A 16,883-nucleotide genomic window follows, 5' to 3' on the forward strand; every position below is an offset into this window, starting at 1 on the left:
CCTCATAAATGTTGAAAAAATAAATATCATTCCTTATATTTACATTGACGAATCCTTTCAGTGGATCGATATAACAACGAATAAAACAAATAAACAGGGTTTGTTCCTGCTTATACACGGGTGCAACGCAGTGGCGAGAACAGTGTTTTTTCGCGGGGAAATGTGACACTATCGTGAGAGATCTTAGCAACCGTCAACAACAATAACACAACAAAATGTAGTTCCATATTCAATGTTTATTTGTAGCACAGGACACGTGAATACGTGGATATTTCACAAAGCACAGTTCAATAATATTTTAAGATGTAAGAATTAAGCATCTAGGTCGGTCGTTCCGAGTGAGTAGTTTTTGTAGTGTATTACTACGCAGTGTGATCAGGTTACTATCAGTTCCCACGTGCTGAGATTCTATGAACACCTGTGTTATGCATTAATGAATGTAATTTTTGTCAATGGGTCTAAGCATACAGAATGTAAATATTTGTAAATAGTCTGTTTTGTGATGTTATATGAATGTCAATTCACATGATTGGTTTGGTCTAATTTTGTTTTACGTCCTATTAACAGCAGTGGTGTATGCGTGCTTGTGTGTGTGTGTATGCAGGAGACAGGGTATGTTGGCGTGCTTGCGTCCTTGTGATAGCGCGGATCTGATGCCAACTTTATAGCGCTATGTCACTGAAACACCATGCCGAAAGCACACAGTACAGCATTAATTCCGCCCGGTCACATTATGCTGACAACGGGTGAACCAGTTGCAATTTACATTTAGGGAGAAGACGCGAGGCAATTCCGAAACACATGGTCTTATTCTCCTGGTACATTTTTAAGAATATGCATTAAAAATTGTTCTTTGTTTTTATTTTGCACCAGTTCAATATAATTCAAATTGTAAATATTGGTGTTATTTTCACTTTTAAATTTTCTTGGGTTTCTATTGATAATAAACTTGAAAGGCTTAAATAGACAAATTTCAACAAAATTATGTAAGACTTTTAAATAATTTGTGTGTACAAATGTAATCACATAATGGGACCTAGCTGTGTTGGACTCCACTAACTTGATAATGCAATATGCAGAAGCGTGAATATGTTATTATAATTGGAATTGGAAACTGTATAAATGTACTAGTTCGAAATAAGACAATGTTCATGAAGAACGTTAAAAGAAATGCCTTTGACTTTACGTATCATCAATCGAATGCTGTTTCATATCTGTAAACACTGTTCTCAGGACACAACAACACAGTCAAAATTGCTCCCATATAGTAAACAATCTGAGTCCTAAGAGCGCTTGAACCAGTCCACTACTTTCTCATAGCCGGAATCGGATTCCAGGGATGATATACTTTTTAATGACCCCATCGTCATCCGGGCGTACTTCAGTGATGACGTCAAAGGTCGGTCATCTCTGTGGACAACTGGACATTCAAAGTCCCACTGAAATTAAACAATTGTGTCCTTTGTGTGTCACGTTGAAACATAAAACAAACATACAAATAATGTTAAATCTTATAAAATAAGGCAACGATACAAATTCCCTCCTAGCGAAAGATCCTGAAGTTCCTTCCTATTTCTGAAAATTATCATGATTGTATCTGTGTATTCTTTTTATCAATATAACACAGACAGTTACTACTACTAATAATAATTCGAGGTTCTTATATACCGTAGCTCGTAGATCGTCTCAAAGGGATTCACAAATTGTTATCCGTGGTTATAGGGCTTTTGCAACCAGCCAATATCTTTCTCAACTCTCTGGGGAGCATATAGCCGGTTCTGCCATTTCGGCGCTCACAGCTAGCATTCAACAATTCTAGCACTGCCCAACCACGTACTCATTTACAGCTGAGCAGACTGGAACAAGCGGAGTAAAGGATCTTGCTCAAAATTACAACACAGTGCCGTTACGTGACTTGAACCCGCAACCCTTCGGTCACGAGCCCGGCATCCTACCACTAGACATTCATTTCCGTGCAGAACTTTATCGTCAACAGCAGCAGATTTTAATGGCTATTGCATATCTAAATGAGTTTTCTTTTACACCACTGAGGTAACTATTTATATGTGATTCCTTGGGAATCTTTATCAATCAATTTTCTTTTTATTCCTTACTAAGTAACAGCTCGTTGTCAATGTCTTTTACTATCAATCAAATAATGTTTAACTGTAGCATTTTTTCCATTATTTTAATGATGTTTTGTCCGTCTCATCAATGATGTGTGTAAATGTCCACGTAAATTGCTGCCTCTGTACTACAACTAGAGGAGAGGAATTAATATAAGCTTACAGCTTGTTTTCCGATCCTCGTTATATCTATACTGTATTGTAATGTATAGTGTGCAAGTGATGAAATAAAATATTGTTTAAACTACCACTAGACAACTGTGCCGCCAGTTATGTGTCATACAAGAAATACGAGTCACAACTATAATACTGGACAAGGAAAACTACACCAAGTTATAGATTTATAGATACCTGTTTTATGGTGTTGAGATTGAGTCGGATTTGTAAACATTGAAACTTTTCTTCAGATTTGTTTCAGAATTATTACAGCAACAATTTAGGAGGTTATAAAAATATTCTATACATGATGTAACGTTCCGGGGTCCGTACCCTAGTCACTTCTAAGGATCCCTGTGCTGTAAGCTTAATTATAACTATACTACAGTTGCAAATATATACAAATATGTGTTACTACCTTGTAACCAGCATACCCATTACCTAATGCTTAATACATGATATGAACAGAATAATTACTGCACGACTATAGAACTTATACCAAAGCTATCTGCTTTGTATCAATATAACACACTACACACACTACCGTACAATCCAGGCAGAACACAACTCGACTACCTAGTCGCGGCTAGCCCTAGTCACTATAGTTGCCCTATAGTCAGCTACCTAGCTATATGACCTAGTCGCGCCGATCACGACAGCCTTATACTAGTATACAACTACGGCACTCTCTAATGACCACGACTATCCCTAGTCACGACTAGCTCTAACGACTATACCTAGTCACGACTAGCCTGGTCGCGACTACCCCTAGTCACGACTAGCACCAACGACTATACCTAGTCACGACTAGCCTGGTCGCGACTAGCACTGCACAGCCTATGCCCGTGACACCTTCTGTCTAACAGTATCTCGCTACAGCACTCAATCGTTTATTTAATATATCTTCCAGGCAGTGTGTGGATCAAGGCAAGACTTATTCAGTCACTTCTATCTTTCCAACACAAAGCCGGTCTCGCATATATTAGGTACTTGCGATCTGTCACTGCTGTACACACGCCGAGATCAGAACAGAACTGGGCCGATTGTCGCTGGATTCTGCCTATTTATACCCTCTTGCTATCCTAGCGACACCTAGCGGTGAGTGAGGTATAATCACCTGTACGTTTTGATTGTACCTCGAAAACTATCTGTCTTCTAAGCGTTCGAATTACGGAGACATAACACAAATGATTAACGCCAACAGATCAACGTATCTAACCTGAATAATATGCTAAATCAGCGAAGGTAGGATTACGATATGTACATTCATCACATTACCCACGCCTCCGAGAACAACGCGTCCTCGCGTTATAAAAATAAAACAACTCTGGTCCTGAACTCTCCAAGATGTAATGACATCAATCAAAAATATACACTATGATTCTTCTACAACAGCAAATGTTACCCTCATATAGTGATAACACAAATAGTCTGATCTACCTAATATTCTGAAGTGTAACTAGAATGCCACTGAGGTGGTCGTCGAGTGCGTGTTTGCCTGGAGTTGTTCTCAAACGTTTTCTCTCCATTTCTGACTGAATCACTGTTATTCACATCATTCTCCACCTCCATATGAGCATCTTCCATCACACTCCCATTCATTTCTCTAGATGACGCAGCATCCCCTACTTTCAAGTAGCTGAAACAACTCTCATCGACCTGTGTTTGTCGATCCCTTAACCCTCTCGCTTCTTGGGTATTTTCACCGCTCATGACCTGACCCTCTCGTAACTTCATACGGTCTGCATGGATGACCTGTGACTTCCCCTTGCGTCCGCAACGCACTCTGTAGGTGACGTCTGTCAACTTAGTCAGCACCTTGTACGGTCCTCTCCACCGACTTGATAACTTGTGACTTCGTCCCACCTTTACATTCGGAAAGAACACAAAAACTTCATTGCCTGGTTTGAAGTTCTGCCAGGACAGCTTGGAGTCATGATTCTTCTTCTGTCTCAACATGGCTCCTTTCACATGCTGTCTCACCATATGATGGGCATCCTCCATCTTCTCTTTCAGCCGCCAAGCCCACATATTTTGGGGTATGACTTTGATATCCCGAGGCATTGAATACTGGATATCCAATGGGGTGCTGGTCTCCCTGCCCAACATCATGAAGTTTGGGGTGTTAGCCGTTGTTTCATGTTCAGCTGACCTGTAAGCCATAGTCACGTATGGTAAGTGCAGGTCCCAGTCGGTTTGTTGGTCATTAACAAAACCTTTTAACATGTTGACTAACGTTTTGTTAAATCGTTCGACCATTCCATCCGACTTTGGGTGGTAAGGGGTCGTTCGTGTTTTCTTAATCTCTAAGAGCTTGCACATTTCCTGGAAAAGAGCACTCTCGAATTGAGAACCCTGATCTGAATGAATGGTGCTGGGTACACCAAACCTACAAATTACTTCTTCAACCAGAATTCTTGCAACAGTCTTGGCTTCCATGTCCCTCATGGCGAAGCATTCAGTCCACTTGGTATAATAATCTGATATCACCAATATGTGTCTGTTTCCTTGGTCGGTTTGGGGTAATTCACAGAGGATGTCTATTCCTAATCGTTCCATAGGAAACCCTGCTTTGACCATTTGCATTGGGGCTCTTTTTGCTTTGGTAGGAGACTTTCCTCGACAACACGGTACACATCCAGCTACATATCGTTTGACATCGCCTTTAAGCCCAGGCCAGTAAAACGTTTGTCTAATCTTTGCTAGAGTTTTCTTCATTCCCAAGTGACCGGCTGTCTTGTTGTCATGCGTATGAGAAAGGACGGTCCTTCGTTCTTTTCGTGGTAGAACAACCTGTGGATTTCCGCTAGAACTCCCTCTGTACAATAGGTTGTCTTTGACAAATAAAGCTTCAAACTGCATCCATAATGATCGGACGGTGATATTCCTGCCAGCAATGGCGTTGAATGGTGGTCGTTTCTTGTCAAGCACCCAAGTTCTAACAAGTTGAATATCCTCATCTGCCTCTTGTTTCTGTGACAAAGACAGTTCTTCACTATCTGCTGGTAGTTCTGGGGAAGCAATCTCGTTACATTCATTGGGGTTTTGTACACTCATAACCTGATCTGTGGTCTCAATCTTGGTTTCCCATTGTGGTTCGAACCCACATTGCCTGCAGGGTAACCGGCTGAGACTATCAGCATTCTGATGTTTGACTCCAGGTCGATGGACGATGGTCATGTCATATGAGCTCAGCACTTGTAGCCACCTAGCCATCTGTCCTTCGGGATCTTTGAAGTTCAGCAGCCAACGAAGCGAACTATGGTCTGTCCGTACTGTGAACCTTCTTCCATACAGGTAATGGCGCAGGTACTTGGTGAAGTATACAACTGCCAACAGTTCCTTTCTGGTCACGCAATACCCTCGCTCTGCTTTAGTAAGAGTCCGACTGGCGAATGCTACTGGCCTCTCAACATCATCCACTATCTGAGACAGCACTGCACCGATAGCGTCATTGCTCGCATCGGTATCTAGTATAAACTCCTTGGTAAAGTCTGGATGCGCAAGGACAGGTGCTTTTACCAACAACCTCTTAAGAGTCTCAAATGCTTCCTGGCAAGAGGAACTCCACTCAAATGTTCGTCCTTTTTCTGTGAGTTTGTGAAGGCACTTGGCAATTTTAGCAAAATCCTTAATAAACCTTCGATAATAGCTACAGAATCCAAGAAAAGAGCGCACCTCTCGCACATTGACAGGAACAGGCCATTGCTCCACCGTTCTTGTTTTCGCAGGATCTGTTGAAACACCTGACTCTGAAATGACATGCCCTAGGTATAGAACCTCTTTTGCACATAGAAGGCACTTCCTAGCTTTCAATTTCAACCCAGCAGCTAACAATCGGTCAAATACTTTTTCGAGATTGTCCATCATCTCCTCAAATGATCTTCCCACAATAATGACATCATCAAGGTATATGAGGCACACCTGCCACTGTAGTCCTGCCAGTACAGTCTCCATTAATCGTTCGAATGTTGCTGGGGCTGAATTTAAACCAAAGGGCATAACTTGGAACTCGTACAACCCTGTGCGAGTGGCGAATGCGGTTTTGGCACGGTCCTCCGAATCCAACTCTACCTGCCAGTATCCAGAGTTCAGGTCTAGTGTCGAAAACCATGAACATCCAGCTAGTTGATCTAGTGTCTCGTCAATACGAGGCAGAGGGTATGCATCGGGAATGCTGACAGCGTTAAGTCGTCTGTAATCTACGCAAAACCGCATTGTCCCATCCTTTTTCTTGACCAAAACAATGCCTGAGCTCCAAGGACTAGAGGATTTCTTTATAATACCTCGGTCGAGCATGTTCTGCACTTGTTTGTCAACTTCTGGTCCCATATTGCCTGGGATACGTCGTAAAGGCTGTTTTATCGGACGAGCATCTCCAGTATTGATCTTATGCTTCACGACATCTGTTCGCCCCAAGTCCTCATCTGATGCAGCAAACAATCCTTCATACTTTTGCACAAGATGTCTCAGCTCCTCGTATTGTTGGCCGGTGAGGTTTGTTTTCGATGCTTCTAGTAGTTTAGCCAGGTCCTCTCTTAAGCTGTTATTTTTGTGAGGCTGTTTTCCTTCTATTTCCTCTACTACACTCTGAATTGCACTAACTTGTGCTATGGAAGTGCCAGGATAGATCAACTTATCTTCCTCTGAGGTATTCATCATGCGTACAGGCACTGTAGCTGTATTGTCCACCAGTGAACGACCAATGATAGCACGGTCGCTCTTCAAAAAAGATTCAAATCCTTCCACTAGTAAGGCGTTCCCCTGCATGGCCTTACCATCAGGCACACACACCTTTCCAGAGACTATGACCTCTGATTTTGCTGGTACTACAATCTTCTCAGTTGTACACACTCGGAAACAACCCATAGTTCCCTCATATTTAGCCTCAACATGCACTCCATCTAAGGTAAGACAACCCTTGGCCATATCCAGAGTTACATTTCTCTCTATCATAACATCAAGACCTAGAATGCCATCTGTGGTGAGTTTCGCAACAACCGCTTCTACCAGTAGGTTTGTGTCGTCCTCCAATCTGATGTTAAACCTCCCTTGTCCGAGGATTGGTAATTTGTCTCCACTTGCTGTCAAGACCTCTTTACTTATCTGCTTTAACTCGGGTCTAGCCGCCGGAGAAATGTGGTTATACAGATCTTCAGAAATCAAAGTTATGGTTGCCCCTGTATCGACCAACAACTTTGCCTTGGCACCATGTATGTCAGTCTTAATATACATGCCAGCTTCATGAACAGCTGATGAGACTCCTATATTAGCCTTCTGTTCAGTCTGTTTCCGTCTTCTCCGAGTTCTAACTCGCTTCGCCACTGGCTTATCTGCTCCATTGTCAGTGGTTGCCTGATTTTTCAACTTCGGGCAATTCCTGCGAAAATGACCCTCCTCATTGCAATAGTAGCAAGTTTTTCGACTAGCCTTGTCTTTATTTGGTCTTTGCTGACTTGAATTCCTATTACTTCCTTTCAGCTTCACTACCTCATCTTGTAAGGACTGTAGTTGCTGTTGTATGCCTTTTAATAGACTAGACATATCAGAGTTCTGACTAGCTTTCTCTGTAGTCACACTAGCCTTCTCTGTAGTAGGACTGTCCTCTGTGTTTGTGGATCTCAGATGAGCTTTACCATCACTCCATTTCTTTTCAGCTCGAGTGTAGGCCTCCAGTTCCACAGCTAGCCGTATAGTGTCTGTCAGAGTTTGAGGTCTACCTTGTTTTATCCTAATTCTCATGTCTGAATCAGCTAGAGCCTCAATGAATTGCTGCTTAGCCAAGGTATCCCGCACATCACTGGGCACTGTCGGGTATGCCAGGTTTACGAGCCGTCTAATGGCTTGTCCCAGCTCTGGCAGACTTTCCGCTGCTTTCTGTCGCCTCTCTAAGAGTTGAACCCGGTATAACTCTGTTTGGTTAGGAGGAGCAAAACGTTCTTCTAATGCGCTGACCAGGGACTTATAGTCTTCTTGCTTTGATATGGCCAGGTCCCCAAGGATGCCTTGTGCTTGACCTCTGAGTGCAACAGCCAAATAAAGACCCTTTTCATAATCCGACCAGTTGTTGATACGGGAACAAGTCTCAAAATGAGATTTGTAGTCAACCCATGAGGTGGAACCATCATATGTTGCAGCCTTCACATGTCTGACCTTCATTGGAGTGTTGCGTGGTTTTCTGGAATACTCTTGTTCTTCATCATCCTCACTACCGCTGTCATGCTCATATACTGGCCTCCTGCGACGTCTCTGAGAGTTCCTTTGTGTCACCCAATCTCGACCACCTCCATCAATGTCACCAACATAGTCAGGGAGCTGCTCTGTTCTTGAACGGGCTCTCTCTCTGGGGTGGTCCAATTTCCTTTCAGTATATGGCCTTGTAGTTGGAGACGGTTTTAGAATACCTTCACTCTTTGTCTGTAACCTAGACAACTCAGCCCTCATTTGTCTGATTTCATCCTCAACCTTATCAACAGCCATATCTGAGGATAGCCTGGGAACATCTATGTGCTGTGTATATTCCCCTCTAGTTCTATCACTCGATGCAATACCAGAGTCCCTAGGTCTACGAGGTGTAGATTTTGAATAATGGACATGCCTTTTTATCCCTGGTGTCATAGGGCTTGTACGACCATGGTACGACCCGTCCCCTCTCTGGCTAACAGTTTCCTCGACATCCTCTAATGGACTGAGAACATCATCCTCTACATAGCTAGCCATCTTCACAAACCAATACAAATAACTATAAGGTATGACTATAAAAACAGTACAGGTTTATTCTAATAAACACAAATTATAATACTGAAACCTAACCACAGGGATCCCACACGCTGCCACCAAAATTATGTAACGTTCCGGGGTCCGTACCCTAGTCACTTCTAAGGATCCCTGTGCTGTAAGCTTAATTATAACTATACTACAGTTGCAAATATATACAAATATGTGTTACTACCTTGTAACCAGCATACCCATTACCTAATGCTTAATACATGATATGAACAGAATAATTACTGCACGACTATAGAACTAATACCAAAGCTATCTGCTCTGTATCAATATAACACACTACACACACTACCGTACAATCCAGGCAGTACACAACTCGACTACCTAGTCGCGGCTAGCCCTAGTCACTATAGTTGCCCTATAGTCAGCTACCTAGCTATATGACCTAGTCGCGCCGATCACGACAGCCTCATACTAGTATACAACTACAGCACTCTCTAATGTCCACGACTATCCCTAGTCACGACTAGCTCTAACGACTATACCTAGTCACGACTAGCCTGGTCGCGACTACCCCTAGTCACGACTAGCACCAACGACTATACCTAGTCACGACTAGCCTGGTCGCGACTAGCACTGCACAGCCTATGCCCGTGACACCTTCTGTCTAACGGTATCTCGCTACAGCACTCAATCGTTTATTTAATATATCTTCCAGGCAGTGTGTGGATCAAGGCAAGACTTATTCAGTCACTTCTATCTTTCCAACACAAAGCCGGTCTCACATATATTAGGTACTTACGATCTGTCACTGCTGTGAACACGCCAAGATCGAAACAGAACTGGGCTGATTGTCGCTGGATTCTGCCTATTTATACCCTCTTGCTATCCTAGCGACACCTAGCGGTGAGTGAGGTATAATCACCTGTACGTTTTGATTGTACCTCGAAAACTATCTGTCTTCTAAGCGTTCGAATTACGGAGACATAACACAAATGATTAACGCCAACAGATCAACGTATCTAACCTGAATAATATGCTAAATCAGCGAAGGTAGGATTACGATTTGTACATTCATCACAATGATAGTAAAGACTTAAACTTCGGCACCGTAAAACACAAAGTCGTTCTAGGTTTCCCAATACTATGACTAACGTACATGTGAATTTTGAACAAAATCTGTGTAAGAATTAATTCGTTAGACATTTTATGAATAGTGACCTTGAACTTGGCACCCTGAAACACGACCTTGTTCGAGGATTTCTACTTTCAACATGTATTTAAATTAAATGAAATATGTGCAGTGATAAAATCTTTGGAGCGATGACAAACAATCTATAAATACTAACAGGTGACCTTGACACAATATTGGAGGTATCCTCATACCTTTACTTGATCAGTTTAAGGAGTTGGAATATGCTTGATAACGATGACCCTGACCTTGGCTCATTGAAACAAACATTTGGTCGAGGTAATGTTTGATCAACATCTGTGTAGGAATGAAGTCGCTAGACCGATGCCAAAGAAGAAAATCTATAAATAGTAGCTTTGACCTTTAAGTTGACCTTTGCACCCTTAAATACTATCACTTTCGATGTATTATAATATTGTTATAAATTTATACAGTATTGAAGTCGCAGTAGTGACAATTTGAAAACACATGTAATAATTATTAAGTTATTCATACGTGTATAAAACCAGATATGTAATAATTCTTTTGTTAGCGAAACCAGTTATTTCTGATTTAGTCTACATCTACGCAATCTGTAGATAACTACGTATTATCTATGTATGTTGTGTAGTTTCGTTTGTTGCTGTACCTCCAAATCCTGTTCTGACGAGGTGTCAGCCGGGCTGTCACAGTACGTATACTCGAACATCTGTCTTTTGCCGTCAGTACTGTAGGTCATGGCAGTATTTGTCGACGGAAAGACAGCGTACGAATTTCCCAGATCTCCCTCCTCATCTGTCTGAAGTACAAAATAAGGATACCAGTTATGAAATAAGTGGAACTAAGCTGATATATATATCATGTAAATTGAATAATGATCAATGAAATATGATTTTTTTTTTGTACAGCACATGACCAACACAACTATAAAAAAAACCAAAAAAACCCCACTTTATTTTTTTTTACATCAATTATGAAACAAGTTATTTCAACTTATAATTATCACTCTTGTTGGCCCGGTTGTTAGCGCGTGGGGGTTTTATTGTGGGAGGAAACCGGAGTGCCCGAAGAAAACCCACGTGGTCAGGCAGGTGACCCCAACCTGTTCACGTCCGATCGGGGAATCGAACCCCGGCCGCCTTGGTGAAAGTCAAGTGCGCTATCCACTGCACCACCCGAACACAACTATAGTAAGTGATGTGAATCATATAAGATATCGGAAATACCTGTATTAAGTTTCATGAAATAGGATGAAAAATTCAGTCAGGAATTTGCAGACAAGAAAAAATGCTAACAGATGGATAAATGGACGGTCATATGAGCTTGACCCTTAACTGTCCAGGAAATTGTCAATAGGTTTATGAAATGGTTGAATATTTTTGCGAGGAAAATATTCTTTATTTTTTGAATAGTTAAAAAAAATGTATAAACACCTCTAGATTACATACATACATATCAATGCCGTATCAGTGAGCTCAACAAGTTAATTACACACATCCAAATTTTCACATTTTACTGGAACCGTGAAGCGCTAAAATAACCTGAAAGTAAATAATCCCATCACTATTGTAAAACATATATACAATGGTTTAGACTGTGGGCCTTTTAGAGAGTTATAACATTTAGAAATTATTCTCAGTAATGCTGCAGAAAGAAGCGCTGTTGATAAGCTCCGATGACCAGGGGATCGAATCCTTATGGCAGAGATGTTCTTGGTAATATGAAGTTTTATTATATTTCTTTCGTATGTAACTATAGGTAAACAGCTCCAAGTAATCTCGGTCCTTTTTTGTTTTATCCTACATAAACGATCTTGTTGATCCTCTGGAAGTTTTAACAGGCACTTCGCCGATGATCTCTCTTTCCTGGAGTTTTCTGCGGTCTTGAATTTATAGAACATAATCTTAACCATGATATTCAATGTCTACCAGATTGGTCTGAACAATGGCTTATGTAATTTAATCCCGCAAAGACCGTACGTAGTTCTCTTCTAGACCTCTTGGTATCAAACCTAACCTTACTTGTGAACAACAAGCCAAGCCCTCTCACTGACTCTCAATATCACCTAGAAATGTTTCTCCACAACAACTGTAAATGACATGACCATGTTTGTCAATAATTGTGCAAGACTCTTCGAATTCCAAAGTCAGTCCCTTAAAGCAATAATGATATAAAGTTAGCAAGGAAACATTAAATACTACTCATACGTCCTTCGTTAGACCAACTGTAACGTGCCGACTGTGTACGGGATGGTTGTTCTGATGAACTCTCATATGCCTTGGAAAGGATGTAGTTAGAAGCAGCAAGAGTTATGCCTGGTCTGTCCCCTGTCGCCTCTTGTGAGACACTTTACCCTGGTACTTGAAGGTACCTTTCAAATCTAGGATAGGAAAGATTAAACTCTCCACTTATAATCATATTCACAATGAATTAGTTCCGGATTATCTTCATCGTTGGCTCCTTTAAGAACAAAAGAAGTTAGTCATGACATCCGTAACTCTTATCGATTGCCGCGTTGTAGATTACATGTCCTTCAAAAGTCATGTATGTCCTTTAACTCATTCACCCCTGAAGACACATTTGAACTCTTCCAATTCAAAGGTTGGGATAGTTCATTAAAAAAACTACAGGGGTGAATGAGTTAAAGAAAGGCTTATGCAAACGAACTTGATAAATCCGTCATGAAAATATCATCTTTTGCATTTAATGTGAAGTATGACTCACACCAAGTGTTTTTTTTTACCAAAATATTGGAATTTCGTTAACTGATATATATCGATTTTTTCAGCACGAATTAGATAAACCTCTAATGGTCTTAAATGATTTATTCCGTATAGGTATTTGTTCGCTGCTTGGCAATGTGATGAGCATAATTCATAAATATGCTAATATTTTTTTTGTCTGTACTCAATTTTCAAATCCTCAAATAGGATTATATAATGCTCTTTTGAGCATTGACATTCAACAATTCCACTATTTCGAAACACTTCTATACGGAGATGCGACTCTTCCATTCTAAACGAATGTCAATATTATTAGTCTTGTGTAAGGTTTTGAACAAATTGGTGGACAAATATTCTCACGGGAATATTTCCCCTCGCTCCCTTCTTCCACCTCTATCTTCATACTTTTCCTTTCTTTTCGCTGTTTTTCATGTCAATGTTAATTTATACAATGTATATGTTTAACTTTTTGTCATCACGTTTTATCTAGGTAAAGTTGTCAGAAATTTCCCAAGAAACTTGCATACTAAGTACAAAAACCTCCGAGATCTCACGTTTGGCCATCCTCGATATCCAGGGGTTGAGCTCACTTTGGCTCTCTTTACCCCTGGAATATATCATAGCAAAACCGAAGGCTCAGTGCGCAACGCCTTGCGGATGAGACGAGAAGGCTAGTTTGATCCTTTGATGTTCATCAAAAGAATCTCGCGGTCATGTAACGGTAAAACTTACTGGTATGGATGCTGTACTCACAGGAATTCAGTTTTGTGGTATATTTCTTATGAGCGTCACCACAAAAACAATAGCAAACAGATGTCGAATAAATGTATTCACCGTGTGAATGATACAATTAAACAGGGTGACAGGTTACAGTCTAACCAGCTGTAAAACAGCATAAAACCCATAGAATACATGTATATCTGGAGCAAGAGATTAACAAAATATAAAGACATAAGAACATGGAAACATCGCTGAAAAGATTTTTGTTTTGAAATAAGCTGATGTTGTTAGTTGACATGACAATCTGACATGTTGTCTCCAGCATGTAAACATGCAGCGGGCCTCTTGCCCCTGATAATTTACGGTTAACTTTTTTCTTCATCAAATACTGTAATTTGTGCAGGTCTGACCCAAACGTATCACCATGCAAAAACACCTACTTATCAGAGAGTAGCCTTTCAATGGCCGAACATGACACCCATACTTTGATGCAATTCCTGTCTAATTGACGGATGTTGTAATCCAAATCCTGCTTCCGCAATGACGTCGCAAAATTACGTGGGTATCGCGTGGAGAAAGTCTACAGTAAGGATGGTACATTGTATATCAAATGTGAAGTGCTGTATAAGATAAATTCTGGCTAGGCTCTGGTCGGCATTATAAACACTGAAGTAGTAGCCATTATACAATCAGTATCATTGCGTCTACAAAGTGTCACACGGCCGGCTTTTCAATCAAACATTTAAATGCATTATGCAGTAGTGATAGAGTCTGTATGACGCGTAAGTGACTTGACGAAGTTATTTTCTAGACATATTAGGCGGTTAACTAAGTACGCTATTTCTTCTGCTGTAGTATTACAGTAACATTTGATGGACTCAGTATCGAGTATCACAGTAACATTTGATGGACACGGTTTGCTGTATCAAAGTAACATTTAATGGACAAAGTCCAGAGTATCACAGTAACATTTAATGGACTCAGTCTAGAGTATCACAGTAACATTTGATGGACTCAGTTTAGAGTATCACAGTAACATCTGATGGACTCAGTCTAGAGTATCACAGTAACATTTGATGGACTCAGTCTAGAGTGTCACAGTAACATTTGATGGACTCAGTCTAGAGTATCACAGTAACATTTGATGGACTCAGTCTAGAGTATCACAGTAACATTTGATGGACTCAGTCTAGAGTATCACAGTAACATTTGATGGACTCAGTCTAGAGTATCACAGTAACATTTGATGGACTCAGTCTAGAGTATCACAGTAACATTTGATGGACTCAGTCTAGAGTATCACAGTAACATTTGATGGACTCAGTCTAGAGTATCACAGTAACATTTGATGGACTCAGTCTAGAGTATCACAGTAACATTTGATGGACTCAGTCTAGAGTATCACAGTAACATTTGATGGACTCAGTCTAGAGTATCACAGTAACATCTGATGGACTCAGTCTAGAGTATCACAGTAACATTTGATGGACACAGTCTAGAGTATCACAGTAACATTTGATGGACTCAGTCTAGAGTATCACAGTAACATTTGATGGACACAGTCTAGAGTATGACGGACACAGTCTAGAGTATCACAGTAACAGCGTGACCTAGATAATCCTATCTTTCAAATGATACCTCGATTTCATTTCTCATTTCCAGATGTTCTAAACTTTTCAATAGTCGAACCTTATTGAGCTCGTCCAAGAAAAGCAACAGTTTACTTGTTTTCATTTAAAAATGGGGGAAGACGCTATATTATCTTTAGTGCCGTGCTGTCCTATAGTTCTGTGATGTCTGCAGTGATGTGTAGTCTGAAGTTCTGTGTCGTCTTACAGTGCCGTGTTGTCTGCAATTGTGTTGTCTGAAGTGCTGTGTAGTCTGCAGTTGTGTTGTCTGAAGTGCTGTGTTGTCTGCAGTTGTGTTGTCTGAAGTGCTGTGTAGTCTGCAGTTGTGTTGTCTGAAGCGCTGTGTAGTCTGCAGTTGTGTCGTCTGAAGTGCTGTGTAGTCTGCCGTTGTGTTGTCTGAAGTGCTGGGTAGTCTGCAGTTGTGTTGTCTGAAGTGCTGTGTAGTCTGCAGTTGTGTTGTCTGAAGTGCTGTGTAGTCTGCAGTTGTAGTGTCTTTAGTCCTGTGTTGTCGTATAGTTCTGCGTTGCCCATAGTCTTATGTTGTCCTAAAGTGTTATGATGCCTTACCCATATCAACACTATGCACCAGATATGCTTATCAAATTGTCTTTGATTAGAGATTGTACAGACGTCAGACTCTCTCCCCTCGCCTTATGTTTGCCTAGCATTCAGGCACGTCAACACTACAAATTCAATATATCAAACACACGTGACAATCTTCATTACGCAGGAACAACGTACACTTTTCCCGGGTTTCTCTTCTAGGTTTGAACTTTTGACCTTTGTATTACGACTAATTGACGATATTTCACAAATGAAATTTCCAATTACAGTCAGAAAGTGTGCGTCTCTTTCTTACCACCTCACATCACTATTGTTCAAAGTTACAATCAATTTCATTACCTCTTGACGAAACTTAGACCTGGTACCTATCACGTGTTTGTCGTTGATCACTGGGCCTCTGTAATAAAGAGTCTGTACTAGATGCAGACACGGATCCTGTCCTGTACACATTACCTTTTCATGTGTGCGTGGGAGCATGGAGCACGGTATTGGCGATAGGGATATGACAAAACTCTAATACAAACTAATGTTTCATCAAACGAGTTCAAGCAGCAGGTTAGTTTGGTGACAGCCGGTATTGCTAGGTGGGTGTGGATCCAGAGGGAATATTAAACACTAAGTGATACTAATGTTTCTTAAACAACACGATAAGTAATTATATTATAGAACCTCCTCAGTGATGACATCACAGCTATACAACCTCTTCAGTGATAACATCACAGCTATACAACCTCCTCAGTGATGACATCACAGCTATAGCACCTCCTCAGTGATGACATCACAGCTATAGAACCTCATCAGTGATGACATCACAACTATACAATCTCCTCAGTGATGACATCACAGCTATAGAACCTCCTCAGTGATGACATCACAGCTATAGAACCTCCTCAGTGATGACATCACAGCTATAGAACCTCCTCAGTGATGACATCACAGCTATAGAACCTCCTCAGTGATGACATCACAGCTATAGAACCTCCTCAGTGATGACATCACAGCTATAGAACCTCCTCAGTGATGACATCACAGCTATAGAACCTCCTCAGTGATGACATCACAGCTATAG

The 16,883-nt window shown here is 40.9% G+C and overlaps 1 protein-coding gene across 4 annotated transcripts in view; it reads right to left on the bottom strand.

Annotated features, from left to right (window-relative positions):
• Nucleotides 1-624: 624 nt before the first annotated feature.
• Nucleotides 625-16,883, bottom strand: part of LOC110462967 — a 49,845-nt gene continuing 33,586 nt past the window's right edge. For all 4 annotated transcript variants that reach the window (XM_021517255.1, XM_021517256.1, XM_021517254.1 and 1 more), the window contains 2 exons: nucleotides 10,829-10,978; nucleotides 625-1,439 (listed from right to left, as the gene is read on the bottom strand). In XM_021517255.1, coding sequence (XP_021372930.1) covers nucleotides 1,284-1,439; nucleotides 10,829-10,978 — 306 coding nt within the window. In that variant the 3' untranslated portion in view covers nucleotides 625-1,283. The remainder of the gene's footprint in view (nucleotides 1,440-10,828; nucleotides 10,979-16,883) is intronic.

Source organism: Mizuhopecten yessoensis, unplaced genomic scaffold (genome assembly GCF_002113885.1).
Source record: "Mizuhopecten yessoensis strain PY_sf001 unplaced genomic scaffold, ASM211388v2 scaffold10847, whole genome shotgun sequence".
In the NCBI taxonomy this organism is placed as follows: domain Eukaryota; kingdom Metazoa; phylum Mollusca; class Bivalvia; order Pectinida; family Pectinidae; genus Mizuhopecten; species Mizuhopecten yessoensis.